The sequence below is a fragment of the Tachypleus tridentatus genome, chromosome 7 (genome assembly GCF_004210375.1).
Source record: "Tachypleus tridentatus isolate NWPU-2018 chromosome 7, ASM421037v1, whole genome shotgun sequence".
Classification (NCBI taxonomy): domain Eukaryota; kingdom Metazoa; phylum Arthropoda; class Merostomata; order Xiphosura; family Limulidae; genus Tachypleus; species Tachypleus tridentatus.
The window spans coordinates 121,811,596-121,834,969 of NC_134831.1; the positions used below are offsets into that span (position 1 = coordinate 121,811,596).

Sequence of the window (23,374 nt, forward strand, 5' to 3'; positions counted from 1 at the left end):
CATGGCCAGGTGGATAAGGCACTCGATTCGTAATTCTAGGGTCGCGGGTTCGAATCCACGTCACACAAAACATGCTCGACCTTTCAGCCGTAGAGGCGTTATAATGTGCGGTCAATCTCACTATTCGTTGGTAAAAGAGCAGCCCAAGAGTTGGCGGTGGGTCTTACAACGTTAAATTAGAGACGGCTAGTGCACGTAGCCCTCGTATAGCTTTGCGCGAAATTCAAAACAAACCAAACCAGCTACGTGTTTAATCATAAACAAGCGAAATAAAACATATTAAAAAAATGAATTTTCTAAGCATTTACGGTAATATCTACGTTTCTGAATGTTCTAGCTAATTTATAACAGATAAAATATTTGTACAATATTACTTCACATTTCGAAATGAAATCGTGAGGTGGGAAACAAAAATCATTAGTAAATATGAAGACGGTTAACAAAACACAAAACATTTTTATTTACAAGGTTCAAACATTTCGGAATACACTCATGCTATCTTCAGCGACGTCTGAAAATAATGTTACAAAGATATTTATTAATAAATAACATAATATTATTAATCATTAAGGAAATGTTCAGTAAGCCTTTTCAGAATTATAAGATTACTATTTCACTCAGTATCTAATTAAATTAGTGACTAATGATATTATTTTCATTTGTCAATAAAATCTTTGTAACATTATTTTCGGGCATAAGACAGAATAACCGTATTCCGAAAAATTCGAACTTGTGAATAAAACCAATGTTACCAGTGCAATACTGATGTTTAATGTCGCCCTGTGCGACATATAAATTCGGCATCCACCAGCTCCTTAATCCATTAGTTTGCTTTGTTAGTCAATCGACACCATACTGTCTATGTTACAGACCTTTGTGTTATCATAATAAATGAGATATAGTCTTAGCAAACACTGATTACGTAATGAAAATGGAGGATGCAGTGACTATTACCACCATCACTAAAAGTGATTACAGAGTGATTTGAACCATTATTTTGTCTACAGTTTTAACATTATATTCGAATCTGACATAAATGTAAGTTTGGTTTGGTATATTATTCTCTCTTATTCAAAGGAGTACCTGATAGCTCAGCAGGAAGTATTAAGGCTTCTAGCCTTCAAAATCGGATTTCGATTCTTGCAGTTGGCAGAACATAAACGTATAGTTCTGCCCATAACAACAAACAAACAAACTTATTTAAAGGGTAAAAATACGACATAGTCATTTTCAATCAAAGGTATTTGTTCAATCTATTTCGTTGTTTTTGTTTCTATTCATTATATACTCTTGAAAAAAAGAAACGCAAAAGGCAAAATATGAGACAAATTGTTAACAAGTTTATTCCGGGTAGTTCTGTATGACATGTGTGAAACTTTGCACATTCACTGCTGAACATCCAAAGTCTGCAAAGGCGAAGTCCACGCTCACTAGGTGAAGTTTGACGTCACTCAACGTCAATAACGAGTATGCCCCTCGTGAGCATCAATAACTGCTTGGCATCTCCGGCCCATGGAAGCGATGAGATGACGAATCACATCCTGTGGAATGGCTGTCCACTCAGTCTGCAAAGCTGATGCAAGCTGAGGTAGAGTCTGCGGTTGAGGTTGTCGCCGTCGCAGACGTCGGTCCAACTCGTCCCAAAGATGTTCGATGGGGTTTAAATCTGGTAATCTGGAGGGCCAGAGAGGAACGTTGATGTTGTGGTGTCTCAAGAAGATAGTGGTGAGTCGGGCTGTGTGAGGACGGGCGTTGTCATGTTGAAAAACGTCGTTGACGTTCACAATGATGGGTTGCACATGGGGCCTAAGAATTTCGTCGACGTATCGTTGAGCCGTAAGACCCCTCGAATGTGCAAAAGGTCTGTTCTGGCATTGTAGGCGATGGCAGCCCACATCATGACGCTGCCACTACCATATCTGTCAACATCCTGCACACAGTTTGCTGCAAAACGTTCACCTCGGCGACGGTAAACACGGGCCCTTCCATCCTGCCTACGAAGCATAAAACGTGATTCATCGCTGAACCAAACATGCCTCCATCGTCGATGAGGCCATACCCGATGTGCCCGAGTCCACTGCAGCCGTGCTTGACGATGTTGCTGGGTGAGGATGACGCCTCTGACTGGACATTGAGGTCGGATTCCTGCATCTCGTAGACGGTTGCGTACGGTCTGATTGGAAATCCTACGCAGCCCTGGTATGGTTGAGGCAGTAGACGTCGCAGTGGTGGTCCTATCCAGAAGGTGACGTAACCGGATGTTGCGATCTTGTGCGGGCGTGGTCACACGAGGTCTGCCAGATCGTGGACGGTCACGAATTGATCCATGTTGTTGGTGACGATTCCATAGCCTTGTGATGGTGCTTGGGTGGACATTCACAGCTCTGGCAACATCTGATCGAGATTCGCCTGCTTCCAATCGATCAATGGCGTTGTTGCGTTGTGCTTCAGTCAGTCTTGGCGTAACTGTATTGCGTGTCGGTGGCTTAACACTGAGCTATGGAAACCGTGAACACGTCACTTTTATAGGGATTTTGCACATGTTGCACTTGCAGAACATGCAGATCTCTCAAACAAATTTATTGGACACGCATGCTTTTTGGCGAAAATTCCGATGTTTTCCTCCGTTTTCAAAGTGCACAACTTTTAATGTCATTTCGGTCTGATAATCAGTGCCTTAACACGTGTAACATCACATACTCTGAGCTTGTAACGTTATTACATATATTTCTCTTTAAAATAAAAAAAAATATCCCCTTTGCGTTTCTTGTTTTGAAGAGTATATTTTCGTATATACTAATATTTTGTTTCCTTGTATCTTTGGTACTTGTAATAATACTAAAAAGTTGGAAACTCTGTAAGTGTGGGAGACGTTTATCTTTCGTACTGTTGTTTTTGTCAGTTCTGGTGATTATGATCTGTTGACAAAGAACTTGGAATAATAAGCAAAGAGATCAGAAAGAATAACAAACAGGGTGAATATATTTATTCGCCAATATCAGAAAAGTTTTATTGTGGATTTTGGTTGTTCATTGGAAAAGGTTACTGTTAACATTAGTAACTGTAGCTGGAAGTCTATCTGTCTGTTCGTCTTTTGAATTTCGCGCAAAGATTACTGAGAGAATAAACCGAAGAGTTCATCTTATGATATATTGTAAATCAACTGCTGATTGTTTTCTAAGGTTACAATGTTCCTTGGTTAGATGACAATAAGTTTACAGAATTCAGTTCCCTGGATTACTGCGTTTCAAATAACACTTTAAAATTTACATTTGTTTATTTCTTTTTGAATTTCGCGCAAAGCTACTCAAGGGTTATTTACGCTAGCCATTCCTGATTTAGCAGTGTAAGACTAAATTGAAGGCAACTAGTCATTACCACTTACCGCCAACTGTTGGGCTATTCTTATACCAACGAATAGTGGGATTGACCGCCACATTATAACGCCCCCCACGGCTGAAAGGGCGAGCATGCTTGGTGTGACGAAGATTCGAACCCGTGACACTCAGAATACGAGTCGAGCGCCTTAACCACTTGGCCATGCCGGGTCACAGCTGAAAGTCACCGTACCAAGGGGTCAGGGGATGGATATATAACCCTGGAGATTACTCTTCCTTTTCCTGTGAACAATATGCTGCTTCTAAAGCTGAAGTTGAAAAAAAACCAAGCAGTTTGAAATCGAGCCTGGCCCAGTTATAAAACTGGGATCACAAGTTTCTGGACTTTGAATAACATGATTAAGCTTGTTAACTTACTGTACTAAAAAACACAATGTCAGGATTTCCTAGAAAAATGACTCAAGAAGTTCAATACGGACCTTGAAACAGAAGTTGATTGATTATGTTGGCACTTATGCTTAAAACAGAGCCAAACAAACAAAACTGGGGCATATTCTATTGTTCTTCAGAATAACATAAAATAAAATACAGATATAGACATAAACTAATCTTCATGAACTTCTGGTATTTCTTCAAGGAGTGGCTGGTCTTTCTTCAATGGTTTTCTTCACATAATATATTTTTTCTAATGTTCAATACATGATTAGGTTTACTCTGAGGCCTTTTGCTGTCTTGTTTTTTATCACCTGATAATTTAGTTCCAGAAGTTTCTCAGGTGGGCATGCTCTCAGAATTGTTCATGACTTTCTCTTAACCATATTTTTTTGTCTTCGTTTGAAGATTTTAAACCTAATACTTCTGATAATTTTGTTCGTTTTTCTTCTTCTAGAGTATCTGTTTGTTCGTGAATATTCACTCAAATATCTTCGATTTCTATCTGCGCTAGGCATTCTTAAATATGAACTCACAGACTAAAGATGATAAATTTAATGAATAAAAAATTGCAGTTAATTGTAGGACTAGTTTGATTAAATAACAGAATTTGTCCTATAATGCGATCATAGTTCCAAAGCGCACTATGTTTTTACGCAACTGGACACTAACCATGGACCAGTATAGTTACAACTAGAAAAGTAATATTTCCTTTTTTTTTTGTTTCCATTATATCGATTTAATCTGACAGAATTATCTGAAGCTTAAGTTATATTTTGAGGATTTGAAAAGGTATGAGAAAATGAACTGTAACGTTTTGTTTCTTTTGAATGTCGCGCAAAATTACACGAGGGCTATCTGCGCTAGCTGTCTCTAATTCAGCAGTGTAAGACTAGGGGGAAGGCAGCTAACCATCAATATCTGTCGCCAACACTTGGGCTATTTCTTTAGGAATGGATAGTGGGAATGACCGTCACATTATAACTCCCCCACGGTTGATACGGCGAGCATGTTTGGCTGGACGGAAATTCGAACCTGCGACCCTCAGATTACGAGTCGAGCGCTTTAACCACCTGGCCCCGTCCAGCCACAATAAAATGTACAATACACGATAAAAAGTGCAACAACTTCGCGATATGAGATTTGGAGAATATGTCTTAAGCACATTTAGTCTCAAGGGATAAAGCAGGAACCCAGTTAGTTTAGGTACAGCTATCCATAATTTTGAGCTACTGACCAGAAGGAAGTTTGTCCGAATTATGTCCTAGCATAACCTGTTGGTAAGGGCGCTAAACCAGCACAATGCGGGTTCGAATTTTTTCAACAAACACGCTCGTTCTTTTAGCCGTGGTAGCGTTATAATATGACGGTCAATCTCACAAATCGTTGGTCAAGAGTTGGTGGTGGGTGGTACTGACTGGCTACTGTCTATCTTGTCTATCACTTCTAAACTACTGACGGCTAGCACAGATAGCCCTCATGGAACTGCATGAAATTAAGCAAACAAACAATTAAACGAATAACAGAATTGATTATTATTACGCACCGAAAGCTCAAACTGATTGCGTTCAACAGCGCGAACCTTAGACTTTTTGTTCACAGCTCACTACGTCAGCTTTAAGACCAAAATATTCTGTGTCTAGAAGTGAAAAAGGGTTGGTTGAAATAAACAACATAGAATGTAATATATTACAAGAAATTATAAAAGAAGAGTTATTGGTAAAAATTCCTTTTGCTTCTGTGATATTCCAAGCTGTAGCATGTTGCAGTTTGGCCAATATATGTATATTTTTTTGAATTTCGCGCAAAGCTACTCGAGGGCTACCTACGCTAGCCATCTAGCCATCCCTAATTTAGCAGTGCAAGACCAGAAGAAAGGCAGTTAGTCATCACCATCCACTGCCAACTCTTGGGTTATTCGTTTAGCAGCGAATAGGGGGATTGACCGTCACATTATATCGTCCCCATGGCTGAAAGGGCGAGTATGTTTGGTGTGAGGGGGATTCGAACCCGGATTACGAGTCGAGTGCCTTAACCACCTGGCTATGTCTGGCCTTGGGCACCATATGCATATTTTTTGTTTTAAGTACCAAGCTGCACAATTTGTTACCTACGCTAACCTCCCACAGGGATGATTTTATTTATCACCATAAACTCCAACTTTATCCTGAGTCACTGGGGTAAAATACATCAGTAATGATACTAGAAACATCTAATTACTTTATCCTTTATACAGTCATGGAGTCGTTTATTCGGGGACAGTTTTATACAGTGTGACTTTACATTTTCAAATGTGATATCTCAAGGAAACTATGACATCATTTTGCCAATGTTGAACAAAATATTATTGTTGCTACTTGAAGTTTAAATTCAATAAATAGCATCAATAATAAGACAAAATGAAAAAAAAACATCCTGCTAAAAATGCTTTAGTTTTACATAAAACATTCGGATCGTTTTATTATAATGTTGGCAAACTAAAGACGCAGTAGTCCATGAGAAGGAAGCGAAACTGACACTAAAAATAATTATATTAAGAGAACGAGAAATTAACTGCTAATTAAACTGTTAAAATACCAAGAGACCAGAGCTGTATCTATATTATCAGAGATAGTGCCACATTTACTTGAACAGAAAGGAAAATTAATTCTAGATGACATGGCGAGATTCACATAGGAGATAGTGCTGAAATCCGGGTAACGGACACAAGCGGATAAGAATGGTAAGACATTACTATTTCTGGACCGGACGCTAGTCCATTGCAGGTCAACCCACGGCTACCAGATGGGATCCACTGTACAGTTGGGTAGACAAAAACAACTGAAGTGTTTTTTTGCTCAAGGACACAACAGTATGTCGCGTGCAAACCTAAGAACTACGAGATGACGAGAAACCCACTTGAAGTAAAAATGTATCTCAGGATGATTGGTAAGAGTATAAACACTTTTACTAATAAAACAGAGAACAACGTGTTTAGTTCCCCGCTGGTACAGCGACAAGTCTATGGATTAACAACGCTAAAATCAGGGGTTCGATTCCCCTCGGTGGATTCAGCACACACACAATGTTTCGACTTCAAGATGACTTAAGAAGGTCGAAACGTTGTTCTCTGTTTTATGAATAAAAGTGTTAATATCCCGTACCAGCCATCCTGAAGTAGAAACCTAAGAACTCTCAACCTTCTGACCTAGAGTCCAAAGTATCAGCTAGCTAACCACGTTGTTAACGATCTTACTTTATTTCTGACAACTTACACTTCACATGGTTCACATTGTCAACGATCTTACTTTATTTCTGACAACTTACACTTCACATGATTCACATTGTTAACGATCTTACTTTATTACGCACGTTGCAACCATATATGTTATATCCGTTAATAAATAAGTTTTAAGGTTTCACATAACCGAATACTTCTTTACTTCTTGACGGTTTTTTTTATGTTGGTTGCCACATGGCAGTTTTTGTACTGTTCTTCTCACGATAAGTCAGAGCTGGTCAAAAACTCACCATTAGTGACGAAATGGTAAATTAGTTACTTTGTTAGATTGTCTGAATAATTCAGTGCTTACCAGGAAGACAGTAGTGTGTTATCACGAGGGCTGTTAGAATCTGTTACGGTGTATATATTTGTTTTGTTTATTTTTGAATTTCGCGCAAAGCTCCTCGAGCGCTATCTGCGATAGCCGTCCCTAATTTAGCAGTGTAAGACTAGAGGGAAGCCATCGAGTCATCACTACCCACCGTCAACTCTTGGGCTACTCTTTTAACAACGAATAATGGGATTGACCGTCACATTAAATCCCCCCTACGGCTGAAAGGGCGAGCATGTTTGATGCAATGGGGATTCGAACCCGCGACCCTCGGATTACGAGTCGAATGCCTTAACCCACCTGGCCATGCCGGACCCGGTGTATTTAAACATTATGTATAAGTTTCTTAAATTTTATTATAATCTTAGCTCGTTATCTGAAGAACGTATGAGCAATACATATTTAAAGGCCTCTCCAGTGGTACCGCGGGATGTCTTCGGACTTACAATGCTAAAAACCGTATTTTGATAGCCGTTGTAGACAGATCAATAACCCATTGTGTAGCTTTGTGCTTACTTACAAACAAACAACTTTTTGATAGGTTGTCCTTTACAGAAATATTAAGAATTGCAGTAGCAGGTTACAATTTCTACAAACCTTTTTGTTGTTGTTGGTAAGTTGATAAACTAAACATCGATTCAAGCATCAATGTTTACTAATACATATACAAAATGTATTACAGAAATCAATGTGGGATTGTGTAGAAGGCATTCACAAATAAAGTTAATGCACCTATTTGTTTGGAATTAAGCACAAAGCTTTACAATGGGCTATCTGTGTTTTGCCCAACACGGGTATCGAAACCCTGTTTATAGGGATATGAGTCTGGATATTTACTGCTGTGTCACTGGGGGACAATGCAGTTGTTATTTTGTCCACTATGGTCAGGTGGTTAGAGCGCTTGACTCGTAATCTGAGGGTCACAGGTTCGAATCCTCGTTACATCAAATATGCTCGTCCTTTCAGCCGTCGGAGCGTGATAATGTGACGGTCATTCCATCTATTCGTTTGTAAAAGAGTAGCCCGGCCGTTGGCGATGGATGGTGATGGCTAGCTGCCTTCATTTTGGTCTCACACTGTTAAATTAGGGACGGTTAGCGCAGATAGCCCTCGTATAGCTTTGTGCAAAATTAAAAACAAACGAACACTTGTTATCATAAACAGACTATGTAAATTTCACAATTTTTATGATTGCCCTCAAGTGGCACAGCGGTATGTTTGCGCTTTCATACCGCTAGAAACTGGGTTTCGATACCCGTGGTTGGCAGAGTGCAAATATCCCATTGTATAGATTTGTGCTCACTTCTAAATAAAAAAATAAACAAACATTTTTAGGATTATTTAAGGTAAATAAAAACACTGAAGTAAGAACGTTGAGGTAATCAGCACATATAGAGCAAAAACATTTTCGATAATTATTTGAAGTACAAGTGAAAAAGTCATCTAACACGATTTTTTTACACTTTTTATAATGTATTTATTAAAAATTAAAATATTATTTTCCTACTGGATTGTAAAGATTTTCCGAAATAATTTCTTCAACGATCGTCCTGAACTAAATTAATCAGAATCGTGCGTGCAGCCGCCACTTGGCCGTGAAGCTGTTATCCACCTGTTTCATGAAGCCATGTGTGTGTTCTTTCCCATCATTATTTACTGGTTTGATATAATTGTATCTAACCATCCATAGCCAGAAGCCTAAGTCTACCGGACCTGACCTCGCCTGTACGGGGTGTACAAGCACTGAATGACAAGAAACACTGGGGTGGTTGGTGTCTGAGTTGACCATGGCAACTGTAAACATTCTTTTACCCGCCAGGTCAACTTGCATCTGGCTAACCTCGAGACGCATAAAGCACTGGATTTACTGCATACTGGGGCCTTGGTTATATTTAAGAAAGAAACCTGCCGAAATTTCTGAATTTTGTAGAAAGCCGAAATTCAGGTCGAATTTCCACGTAATACGGAAAGTATTTCTGAGCAACGTGGATTTAGCTCTAAGCATGCGCATAGACGAGTTTTAATATAGTAGCCGTGATGTGAAGCAAGCGGCATTTTCTTCGTGCAACTGAGACAGTTAGTTTGTTTGCGGACAAATGTTTTCCGATACAGGTGCAAAATTACACTGAGCACCTTTGTCGTGTAACATTAGTATCAAACTGTGATATTCAAACGAATTCAGAGATTGGTTCTTCTTCCGTCTATTTTATTAAATTAACTTTCGCTAGTTTAAAGATCAAAGCTGTTAAGTTCTAATCAGTTAAGGTTATTATTTCTTCGATTGAAGAGAGGGGAAGAAACCCGTGAGGTTCCAACTAAATATTTACATGAGAAATAACACATAAAAACGACGTTCATCTTATGAGGGTCAGTTTTATGCCAGATGGGTAAGTATGGTTACACCAATTGGTTTTAATAATTAGTTTGTTAAAGAGCTTCCCAAGTTCTGATAGTCATACAACTGATAAAAACAATGTGCATTTAAGGACAAAGGTGGAATTATTAATAAATGAAACTTTATTTCAAGTTAGTCAATTTTAATATTTTTATAGAATTATTTATGGAGTAAATGGTGAAAATCAACTGAAACTGAAACATGGTTTATTGTATGTAAGTTATTATCTTTAATGTAGAAGAGCACATTAGCTCTGTATCGTCCAATGTAAGATGCATTATGTAATAGTCTAATAACGGTAATAGAACAATTGTTACTATTTTTCTAAAATTATCTTTTTTTTAGCATTAAATCGTTGTTGAAGTACACGATTCACAATGTTTACTAATCATTAAATTATTGTTGAAATTCACAGTTCACGATGTTTGTTAGACATAAATCATTGTTGAGGTACCCGATTCATGACGTTTATTAGACATAAATCATTGTTGAAGTACCACATGATTCACAATGTTTATTAACTATTATATCATTGTTCAAGTACATGATACACAGTATTTGTTAACCATTATATCATTGGTGAAATACACAGTTCACGATGTTTGTTAGACATTAAATCATTGTTGAAGTGTTATTACATGATTCATAATGTGCAATAAATCTCCGTTTTCTTGTTGTTAGCAGTTAGAGATAGCTATAAATCGGTGTACAATTTTAGAACTAATATAAAACCCAACTCGATAGTTGAAAGGAAAAACAAAACACAGAAAATTTTGTTTTACACAGCTGCTTACGTTTGAAAGTGACAGTCACGTACGTTTGATAAACAGATTTCAAGGAATAGCACATACAACAAATTACTATATGTATAGTTCGCAGTGGTTGAATTAATAATTGTGATTAAACTTTGAATATCTTATTAGCGTAAATCTGTAGAATAAATTAATTCATTTTTACTCTTTCAACACAGGAATTAATCTTCAGTGGCTCAGCAATAAGTATGAAAACTTATCACGCTTAAAGTCAAACAATAAACAAACAAGAACATGAATTTAGATTACACAATAACTTAGTTACTGCGAACGTTTTAGAAGATAAAATCTCTATTTTAGTTAGGACTTAAATAAAACATTGAAAAACAAAACAACGGAACTAAGTAGTTTGGCTGATAATGTCATACTTTATTCGATTTTAAGACATCTGTCAATTAGTGATTTTTCTATATGATGATGCTAAATTAGTTACCGTTATGAGGCAGATGTAATTTTTGTTTTCGTGTTTAGAATTATCTAGTTAATATTATGAAAGAAACACGGAAGTTTACGACAGTGGTTTGTTAAAGAACCGAACAATGATACACTATTTTATGGGTGATTCGATATAAAACGTGACAAGCGAAAATGATAAAATATAGTCTGACTGTCACAAGTAAATACGGAAATATCTAATGAAAGAAAGAATACATTAAAAGTGAAAATACGAGAACCTCCAATGTCACGTTATCTAATACGTACTAATTAACAATTAAACTGTATGATAGGAAAGAAAAAAACATTATACAGTGGAAGGACATAATTGTAATTTGGTGTAAGTTAAGCCTAAAGAAAAGAAAAATTTAAAACTTTTCATCCACTCAATAGCGGCGCTAGGCACCAGCAGAGTAAACATTTTCTTAAGACCCATAACACTTGTAGAGCGCCCTCGAATCACGGGAATTTATAGTTTTTATCTGAATCTCAGCATAAGTTTTTATCGGTTTTAGTATTTACTCGTTTCATAAAAAAACGTTTTCGATGAATGCGAACAAGAAACATCAGTCAGTAACGAAATGATATATAGAAACCGCAGCAGTGAAGCAGTTTTTTGTCAAGAACATGTGTGGTGTGGTTATTATGTGCAGTACTCACAGCGTAGAGTATACGTGATTAGAGAAATATTCCAGATTAAATGCGTATTAGTATGTATAGGGCGGTTATTAACTAGAGTATATGGTTACTATTTGGTCTCCAACAATTGACAAAGCTATTATTTTTCAAAAGATACAGAGATATATCATTCGGCTTTTTTTTTATACGCTGACAAATTGCCTTGGCTACGTTTGCTGCCACGAAGTAGGAGAGAGATGGAAAATAGGCATAACCAACTTGACAGATCTAATCCTCATTACTTTGTTCTATCGAAAATAAACAAAACCAGAGGTAACAACGTTTTCAAACAACACAGCCGAATTTCCCTCAGTTTAAATTTATTTTTTACAGGGAATAACACAAAGCTGGAATGCCTTCCCTAACACTACTATATCCATCACCTCCATGGAAAAACAGATGAAAACAATTAAAGTTAATACCAGTAGCATTTTATGATGACTGCTCCGCGCGTGCAACACAAACAATTAACTTTTACTTAAACTTCAAAAGATTCTGAAAAAGCTTACGATAAAACTACGTATCTAGGTAACCGTTACGTAATTCTTCTGTGTCATTGGGCGGATATAAAGATAAAGTTAAGCTTTTATTAAAATTTGTGTGACCATATTAATTGTTGAAATATATGTTATTATTTAACTCTAAACAGATTTATTGGACTTAAATCTTAACATAAAAGGAAGTCAGCCTACGAAACTTCAAACTATTGCAATGGTGTTTTACGAGAAGAATTCGAAGAAGAAAAATTAGAATTGTTTTAAAATACACGTGATAAGAGTATAGATATATATATATTAGGGACTAAATGTATGTAATATCTTTTGTTCCCCAAAGATATTTATGATAGTGTATCATAAATAATTCTCTAATGTTTAAATACCAACTCCACTAACTCATATACTAGAACACTATAAAAACGTGTACTACAACACAATTATAGTTTATTTGATATAAAAATGTCATTCACGTAGCAAAACTAAACAATATTATACACGGGTTTAATGATAAGAAAGCAAGATAACTTGTCATTGAGTTACAATTTTCTAACTAGTCTATAAGTTAAGATAAAATGTAATTGGTTCTGAGTATAAAATGAACGTCAGTTTATTTGTTTAAACGCAAAACCATACAAGGAACTCTGTCCACCGCGGAGAATAGAACCTCTGACTTCAGAGTTGCGTATCTGCAATTTACCGCTCGGGACATGAAGTGAAAACCATTTCTAATGTTTCTGTTGCACATGTAAAACTGACAAACGAATGTTATAATGCCAGTAAACTTTACTTTGGCGGACAGCGTTTTTTTATGTATGTGAATTATATACTTTCATATTTGAATAAAATAAAATAAAACAAAAACATGAATGATAAATTGTAAAAAAAATCAAGATATGACTTGTTGAGAGACGAATTAAAATTTATTCGTCATCAAGAATGAATATTTATAATGAGCTGTATGTGCAGATATCGAAACCCGAGTTTTAGTGTCCCCCCCTCAATTACCACTGAGTCATTGGTGGAAGGGCGAGACTGAATTAAGGACTTTCTTGTTTCTGTACGTAAGATTACTTTGCATCAGAAGTACTAGACTAATAATTATCGTTGTAGATAAGGTTATTTACTAAGTTAATTACAAAGGTCACATAGTTAGTATTTTAGAGTATAATAGTACAAGAAAAGTAAAAGGAAAGGAGAAACCTCGTGATGACGAAAACACACTTGAGGTATAAATGTATTCCCAAGACGGCTGTTAACCTGAAGATGATCTAAGGTCAAAACGTTGTTCTGTACTTTATTTTAATTAAAGTTTTAATACCTGTACTAGTCGTCTTGAGAATACAAAAGGGTGAAACGTCATGCCATAAAAAATTCCTTTGACCTTTATCAAACGATTGAAAAGGACGGTACTGGGATTACTTAAGGATTGTGATTGTAACATTACAACAAAACGGGTTATAAGGTTTTCTACTTTTGTTTTAAATTGATGTTTGAACCTAACTGTTTTTCTAACATCATGATTGAAACTAATCCAATACCACAGTTAAAACTGATCTCAAGTTTTTTTATAAATGACCTTACTCAAGTTTAGGAACTGACCACTTTTCAACATCACTTTAAAACCAACAAAGTTAAAACTCATTTTTTAAAGCATTATTGACAATCTCATGAACCAACTTACAATCAGTGAATAGATTTATAACCCCAGTTTAGCATATGATATTGTACGTTTTGTCACTGTAAAATATTTTATCTTATTCTTTCGCGGTAATTAACTTTTAATGCATACTTCTGTCTCAACACTTTGCTCTTCTGTCTGTATTTGTAAACTATTGTTATCAGCTGTTTCGTTATTACTTGTATTCCATATTAACCTTAAGCCTAAATCATTTCTTGTGTGTTCATTTTTGGATATATTAAAATAACGTTACTAAATGCACACTATGTACCACGTCTCTGTTATAAAATTCATCGGATGCACCATTTCTAAGTCATCCAACAGTTTCATATTAAATCATCCTTCCATTCCTACATCTTTTTGAACACCAACAACATATGGTATTAAACCATAGAAAACATCGATGTGGACAGTATGTTCGTATTAACAAGTGGTTATTAAAAGTAAAAAAAAATTTTTACAAAACTCGCCAGTTAACGGTTAGAACTAAATACTTACCTAATGGACACTACAGAAATATGCCCCGATGATGGTAACACGTTTACCGAAACTAGTTGACTGTAATTTATATTAAATAATTTTATTTATTATTGTGCCCCAAACGTTGTATTTTTGTGATTATTATCCTTAATATACCAGCACAACGTACCTTAAAAAGAATTAAGACGAGTGGTTCTCAAAGTGTGGTTTTTGCACCACTGGTGGTCTACGAGAGGCCTCCGGCATGAGCAGATTTAAGCCTAATCAGCTGAAAAAAAAAAAAAATAAGGGAAGTCTCTATTCATATCAATATTTTACAACAAGCGAAATAAAACAGGGTTCCGGCTTACTAAAAAGGGGGCCTAATTAGCTGTAAATTCGTCCCTCGGTGGTTGGTCGGAGACGCCAGTCAGTGACGGCAATACTACCGTCGAGGTTATGCCGATAGATGGTGAGCAGACGACTTCGTTTAAGAAACATTATTATAGACCTTCACACTGACTTCTTATCTTGTTGATATGTAGTGATTGAAAGTATATCTTTGAAACGCCAGTATTTATATATATTTTCTGTAATTTTACTCGTAGGTGTTATGTCAGAAAGTGAGAGATTGAAACAGACGTTTTTAAAACGGGGAGAACTCTTCGAAGACCCAGAGTTCCCAGCAGTCCAAACATCAATTTTTTATCACCAGGCTCCTGCTTTGCAGTTTGTATGGAAAAGGCCTAAGGTTAGTATTTTCGTGAGATCAGTTGTTTTGCGACACTTTTAACAAATTGTTATGTCGAAATAAAAGAATAAATGATGCTTCACTAACAGCTTTTAGATTTTGTAGAGTATTTTAATATTTTAATTCTGAAGTGACAAATAAAATGGGAATAACATAATTTTGAAAGCGTTGGAACTAAAGTTGTTAAAGAATCATCTGACGTGCTTTGCCACCTATAAATAAGTAATAACATTTAAAATTAACAACAAAAAATTAGCTTCTCGTGTTAATAAAATGTAATAAATATTCTAAAATTAATGGGTACAGACTGAAATCACAATATAAATTTAAAAATGTGTAAAAAATAGTATTATTCTTCTGATTCGAATGTAAAGACATTTAAATAATCAAATGACTGATTATTCGATTTTATGATTACACGGGCCTGCAAATTTAAACTTTATAAAAGTTATTTTGATTTTAATAAATAATTTTCCATTTTCAACTATACTGTTTCACAAATCTGGAAGGAGAAAAGCAACTCTTACTTGGATCAATTCTACAACGAATTTACCAATGTTTGGGTCATTTACACAACATCTTGTTGTCACAATGACGAATAAATAATATTGAAAAAATAACATTAAAGTGTATGCACAGACAAATGTTATCCAGAAATGACATTACATACGTCCTGTTAACCGTTTATATACTAGTGGTGTGTTTCTCGTGGGTTCTAGAAAGATCTATAAGACTTTTACGTCGTGATTGCTGAAGAGTAATCTTTAGCTAGTGGTTGTCAACATTTTAAGCATAACAAAATGTGACCTGATTTTAATGAAAATGATTCACTTATGCAAAAGTAAGTACGATATTTCGTGAAAAATCTTAATATGATGGAGAAAAAAGGGATATTATTTTCGGATTCGGCGTACAGGAATTACCGTAACGCATGCAAAAATTTTAAGACAATAAAACCATCTTAGGCCTGTGTTATCGGACAGAAACACCAACAACATGTAACAATATTTAAAATCTTGCATCAGAATTATTTAAACGACAAAATTTTACCTACCACTGTGCACTTTATTTGTTTTTTCTTGTTTTTACTTTCTATATAAAACAAAAGGCACAATGAGCTATTTACGCTTTGCCAAGCGCGGCAACTTCAAGGTTTAGCGTTATAAGCCTCTAGACGTATTGCTGAGTTACTCGTAATAATGTAATTTTCATGCGCTTCTTAAATTCTAACTGATACGATGTGGTATTTAAATATGTAGGGAAGTTATGCATATGCCTAATGGTTAGGGCTCTCGACTTGCAAAACGACAGCGTTTTAATCAACGACATAGTACTGTATTTTATAGTGTCTTAGTCCTGTCAAAATTTGTCAGAGGTGTAATATTCTTATCAGGGTAAATATCTTAAATTTAAAACCTAATTCCCATTTTTTATGAACCCGTTTTAAATGAGGATATATGCAATACAAAGTATTTGAGTTTGTTTTGAATTTCGCGCAAAGCTATTCGAGGGCTATCTGTGCTAGCCGTCACTAATTTAGCAGTGTAAGACCACAGGAAAGGCAGCTAGTCATCACCACCCATCGCGAACTCTTGGGCTACTCTTTTATCAACGAATAGTAGGATTGGCCGTAACATTATAACGCCCCCACGGCTGAAAGGGCGAGCATGTTTGGTGCGACCAGGATTCGAACCCACGACCCTCGGATTACGAGTCGAACACCTTAACACACTTGACCATGCCGGGCCGATTATTTGAGACAACTTAGATTAGTGCTCATTTGAGCACAAATATATCACCGAACTAAACTTTATCTGCCTTTGAATTAGGCAGTAATTTAATCCCTCCCAGAAGAAGGGTGATATGAAAATTACTAACTTTAAAGCACGTTTTAACAACGAATATTGTGTTAATTTACCATACTTACAACTGCTCTACACCGTTAACAGTTTTTTTTAATACTTTTTAGATCGTCTGTTTGGGCCCGGCATGGCCAAACGCGTAAGGCGCGCGACTCGTAATCCGAGGGTCGCGGGTTCGCATCCCCGTCGCGCCAAACATGCTCACCCTTTCAGCCGTAGGGGCGTTATAATGTAACGGTCAATCTCACTTTTCGTTGGTAAAAGAGTAGCCCAAGAGTTGGCGGTGGGTGGTGATGACTAGCTGCCTTCCCTCTAGTCTCATACTGCTAAATTACGGACGGCTAGCACAGATACCCCTAGAGTTAGCTTTGCGCGAAATTCCAAAACAAACAAACAAACAAATCGTCTGTTCTGTTAATACAAACAACGAAAACGAACGACTTTTCTTGTATATTATGTACATAAAAAGCGCTTTAAAAATGTGAAAGCTTCAAACACACAGTATAATTACAAAATGTATTTTATTAAGTGTTTTAATACCATTTTCGTGTGTCTTAACACCAATGTGAGTCACGAAAAATATTTTACCATTTTAACGCTCTGATACATGTGTTAGAAACCGGATTTCGAAATCATTGGTGGGCAGAGCATAGAGACCCCTTTGTGTAGCATTGTGGTTAATAACTAAACAACAGATGTGGTTAGGGCGCTTGACACGCAATATGAGGATTGCAGGTTAGAATCCCCGTTCTACGAGACATGCTCACCATATCAGTCGTGGGAGCGTTATAATGTGACGGTCATTCCCAATGTTAAAGAAATACCCAAGAGTTGACGGTGGATGGTGATGACTAGCTGCCCTCCCTCTAGTCTTTCACTGCTAAGTTAGGAACGGCTAGCCCTTGTCTAATTTTGCGTGAATTCCAAAAACAAACAAACAATGACGTACACCCGCTCTTCAGAAGGAGCAGCTGAACGGTGCCCTATGTCAGCCCTTGAGGAAGAGTGAAAGAGTTTGTGCTGAGCAGTATAAGAGTCCTCTGTCAATGAACGTGAGGGATCGTAATGTTTAGTGACATTAAAATTTTTTATTGTGAAATAAACTTAATTTCTGTTTGTTTGTTTTTCAATTTCGCGCAAAGCTGCACAAGGGCTATCTGTGCTAACCGTCCCTAATTTAGCAGTGTAAGACTAGAGGGAAGTCAGCTAGTCATCACCATCCACCGCCAACTCTTGGACCACTCTTTTACCAACAAATAGTGGGATTGACCGTCATATTATAACGCCCCCACGGCTGGAAGGACGAGCATGTTTGGTGCGACGGGGATTCGAATCCGTGACCCTCAGATTACGAGTCACACACCTTAACCCACCTGGCCATGCCGGGCCTAAACTCCAATTTCTGATGTAAAATGACTAATACATTTTTGTATCTATAAATATTTATAGGGTTGGGACTTGGTATGAAGTAAAGAAATAAAATATAATAAATAATAATTTACTTTCATGTATTATACACTATTCTCTTTTTGTAATCTCCTGTGTAACAAGGTGTTACATTAGGGTAACGTGCAATGTTTGTCCTCTGTTTATACTACTCCATTGTCTACATGTGTGTAATTGTGAAGACTTGTCTTCATGACAAAGGACTGGTGTATATTTTAGACCTAAAATTGTCATTCATTGTACAAATAAATATATGTCATGATGTCACAATCCTTAATGGCGAGCATTACTTCGTACGTGAAGATTGTTATCTGGTAGAATTCCAATTGAAATTGGTCGTTTTTTTTGTTTTGTTAATACTTGGCTTACTAAGTGTCGTTTGTTCAAATAGCTACACGTGATTAGTTGTATTTACAAATGGAAAATCAATCAAGAATATACTTTCTATACAAAGTGCCTCAAGGAGTAATAGCGTTTTCGGACGAAGTCCTGATATTAATTAACCTCATTTTAGCCTCTAAATTTTCCTTTCAGATGGTATTAATATTTCTATAGCCGTGAGCAAATTCTATTCGTCGAGAAAAACCGCATTAAATCTAGATTAAGCCAAAGTCGTTTTAGGGTTTATTCCTTCCAATATTGGCCCGGCATGGCCAGGTGGGTTAAGGCGTTCGACTCGTAATCTGAAAGTCGCGGATTCGAATCCTCGTCGCACCAAACATGCTCGTCCTTTCCGCCGTGGGGGCGTTATATTGTGACGATCAATCCCACTATTCGTTGGTAAAAGATTAGCCCAAGAGTTGGCGGTGGGTGGTGATGACTAGCTGCCTTCCCTCTAGTCTTACACTGTTAAATTAGTGACGGCTAGCGCAGATAGCCCTTGAGTAGCTTTGCGCGATATTCAAAAACAAACAAATCAGCTGGTTAATACATAAACAAGTTTATAAATAAATTATTTTAGATCGACTGGTTTATTACTTACTCCAGAAGTGAATGTTCAGCTGGTTAATATATAAACCAGTTTATAGACAAGCTTTTGTTTTTTAAATAGACTGGTCTATCACCTGCTTCAGAAGTGAATGTTTAATGGGTTGATTCATGAACCAGTTTATGAACAATTTGCTTTAAATACTTTGGTTTTATTCCATTAGCGTAAATTAAACAGTTTGGTTTATGAATATATCGAGGTAAAATTCGTTGCTATCTATTTATAAACTAGCCTACTGAACGTTCACTTGTTGTTCGGGTAACAAATCAAACTGCTTATAATTTAACTCACTGGATATTTGTTTTTGAGTTTGACTTGTTTCATACATTTGCACAAAATTATCTGCGCTAGCTGCTACTGATTTGTGACTGATAGACTTGAATAATGGATATGATTGTTATTCTTATAATCCCCGATCCCAAAGTGCAGAGCGCCTTGTCTGCCGCAGCGGATGCGAACCATCAACCCTTGGATTCAGAGTCCAGGCACGCAAACCAGTAAGATATCAGAAATATAATGTTAGTAATAGAACAGCCCAGAAATACCTTGAAGTAGTGAGTAGAGAGTTCAATATTTGTGTGTCTAAGTGTTTTTTAATAGTTTCAAATCAAGTTTCCATATGTTCTAGTTTTCTAGTCAAGTCGCGTTTACAACAGCGCTCAACGTGTATTACTTTTGGCTTGTTTTATTTACTCAAGTAGAATATTTAATTTTTATTTGTTTGTCCACCGCTGGGAATCAAACCCTGGATCTTAGCATTGCAAGTTCATAAGTTTACCCGCATACCCACCAGGGAAATATAATTTTCGTACTTATTGTGGCTTTATATTTCCAAAGAAACGTGAGCTACCTAGTAATTTCTAAGTCAGTGGGGTGAAACACTAACTGAAAAACAAATTAAAATATGGTACAGTTTCGCATCGCTTAAACACAAAGAAAATCGAAATAAACATCACAGCACTTTTAATAGTCTTAATAAATCACTATTTCCTGTAACGTTAAACCTTTTATTTAACTTGGACTTGGATTATCGCCAGAATTATTGTAAATATCCTAAAGCGCACATGATTAAATAAGTAAGAAAACAGGAACATTAGTTTTCTATTTTGTGCACAATTTCTTAAAATTTTTACAGTTTCGAGTTATTACTCTTAAATACCCACTAAATGTATACTTAATAACACTTAATAAGTTATTTTTCTCTTTGAAGCGAAATATTTGCGGATTTACAACGATAGAATCCAGGTTTTGATACCGGTGGTGGGCAGAGTAGAGATATTCCATTGTGTAGCTTTGTGGTTAATTACAAACAAACAAACTAGGTTTGAAATATACGTAATGTCCAACATTTGTTACGACTCGTAATCCGAGGGTCGCGGGTTCGAATCCCCGTCACACCAAACATGCTCGCCCTTTCAGCCTTGGGGGTATTATAATATGACGATCAATCCCGCTATTCGTTGGTAAAAGAGTAGCCCAAGAGTTGGCGGTGGATGGTGATGACTAGCTGCCCTTTTCCTAATTTTACACTGCTAAATTAGGGACGGCTAGCACAGATAGCCCTCGTGTAGCTTTGCGCGAAATTCAAACCAAACCAATCCTTCACCTCTAGGCGATTCTGATGTGTTCAGCAATCTTCGAAGACCGATACAGTTATTTTTGTTTAACCAGTTATTTAATATCTTATATTATTTGCTGAAACTATCGAATCACCCCAGTTTCTCTGATGAAAACTTTCATGGTTTAATTTCCAGAATCTTAACAATATTTGATAACAACTTCTCCATATTGTAGAATTTTCTTTAAAATGTTTGATGAATATATTGTAACATGCCAAGAAAAGACAAGTTTTTCAGCACTCGCATTCAGTATACAATTTGTAGAACCATTTCAACGGACAGACTGAAAATTATTCATGGTTTAGGTTTTTGTTGTTGTTGTAATTCATCGATATTTTTCATTATTGTACATGTTTTATCTTATTCTGATTGTTCTGGAACTATGTCACTACAATACTTTCAGGCCTAGCATAAGTGGGTTAAGGCGTTCGACTCGTAATCTGAGAGTCAGGGGTTCGAATCCCCGTCACATCAAACATGCTCACCCTTTCAGCCGTTGGAGCGTTATAATGGTTTCAGTCAATCCCACTATTCGTTGGTAAAAGAGTAGTCCAAGAGTTAACGGTGGATGGTGATGACTAGCTGCCTTCCCTCCTCTAGTCTTACACTGCTAAATTAGGGACGGCTAGCGCAGATAGCCCTCAAGTAGCTTTACGCGAAATTCAAACAAAACAAAACTTTATATTTTTATTTCCTGTCAGTGTCTGTTCACCTGTCTACATACATACACACACACTTTTTTTTTTTTTTTAACAACGTTAAGTTGTTGTAATTTTCTCTTTTCATGTCTCGCTAATGCCTGTTCTTGGCTATAAGTTTTTAAAAACTGCTAATTGTGTTTTACCCTCCTTGTTCTTACCTTCACTGGTTCTTCATACTCTACACAGTCCTGCTCTATTATGCACATTCTTTGTTAACAGCGCGTGACAATTACTGTTCTATTTTCTTCTTATTCTTTCTCTCTCTCTATTGCTATGTAGCGTTTCAGACTTCCGTTATACTAGATTATTTACGAATGGTGTTTGACGGCTGTTGGTTTTTCTTTAACTTTTCCATGTGTGTCGCTAACGTTAGTTTTCATTGAAAAAGACGTAATAATAATAAAAACTAACACTTCGCCTGTTTAACAAGAATATATTAACAACGTTCCGAGGCCACGTCCCATTACACGATCAAAAGCTATAATTTAATGTGTATTATAAAGCAGTCGTTCCGTGATCCAGTGGTTATTAGTTTAAACTAGAAAATGAGGTCATGAAGAATTGATTTTTCGCATAATGAAATTAAAAACCTTAAGAATTAAAAATGTAATTGAAAACCTTAAGAATTAAAAATGTAATTGAAAACCTTAAGAATTAAAAATGTAATTAAAAACCTTAAGAATTAAAAATGTAATTGAAAACCTCAAGAATTAACAATGTAATTAAAAACCTTAAGAATTAACAATGTAATTAAAAACCTTAAGAATTAACAATGTAATTGAAAACCTTAAGAATTAACAATGTAATTAAAACCTTAAGAATTAACAATGTAATTAAAAACCTTAAGAATTAAAAATGTAATTAAAAACCTCAAGAATTGAAAAGAGTAATTAAGATCCTTAATAATTAAAAATGTGATTAAAATCCTTAATAAGTAAAAATGTGATTAAAATCCTTAATAAGTGAAAATGTAACTAAAATCCTTAATAAGTGAAAATGTAATTAAAATATAATGATCCTCATTAAAATTAACAGAATGAATGTAAACCTTATAAAGGACAACATGATAAAGTAAATAATAATTAACTTAATTTTAGAATATATCAGTGAATTACAAATTACGATTTATAATAATTCTTTTTCAACTAGATACAGTCTTGGCCAAAATGTTTATGTACTGTTCTTTACTGATGTTTCTGTCTACATGCATGGAGTAGATACTGAGTAAATACCAGAGTTGTAACAGAAAATGTAACATATGATCGTACGAACTGTTATCCTGGTCTGTGTGAGTGATTTTGAGCATTCTCTTGTCAAAACACACGTACACACCTGTTTTATATAAAAGGGTGTACTTTCGTTATAATCTATTTTTCGAAATAGATCAACACTTTGTTCAGACAATTTATCCGTATTAGGTGTAGAGTGCTGCCTCATCACGCGACAGAAGTTATTGTTCGACTGTCCAGAAATGGTATGAGGCAAACGGACATTACGAGAACAGTAAGGTACCCCCAGTATACTGTATTCAGAATTCTAAAATGTATCAGATTACAGGAAATATTGTTCCACAAAAGTATACTGGTAGACGTTGAACAAGCCATAGGAATGCTATGAACACATTCATTCTAAAGTAACCAGAAGAACCGTGAATAGAAAACTGACCAAATAAGGTTATTTTGCAAGAAGA

The 23,374-nt window shown here is 36.1% G+C and overlaps 1 protein-coding gene across 1 annotated transcript in view; it reads left to right on the plus strand.

The window, feature by feature from the left end:
• Positions 1 to 9,120: 9,120 nt before the first annotated feature.
• The window catches only part of LOC143256512 (calpain-C-like), a 39,109-nt gene continuing 24,855 nt past the window's right edge, over positions 9,121 to 23,374 (plus strand). The window contains exons 1-2 of the mRNA XM_076513843.1: positions 9,121 to 9,750; positions 14,926 to 15,068. Of these exons, the coding sequence (XP_076369958.1) occupies positions 9,747 to 9,750; positions 14,926 to 15,068 (147 nt within the window). The 5' untranslated portion in view covers positions 9,121 to 9,746. The remainder of the gene's footprint in view (positions 9,751 to 14,925; positions 15,069 to 23,374) is intronic.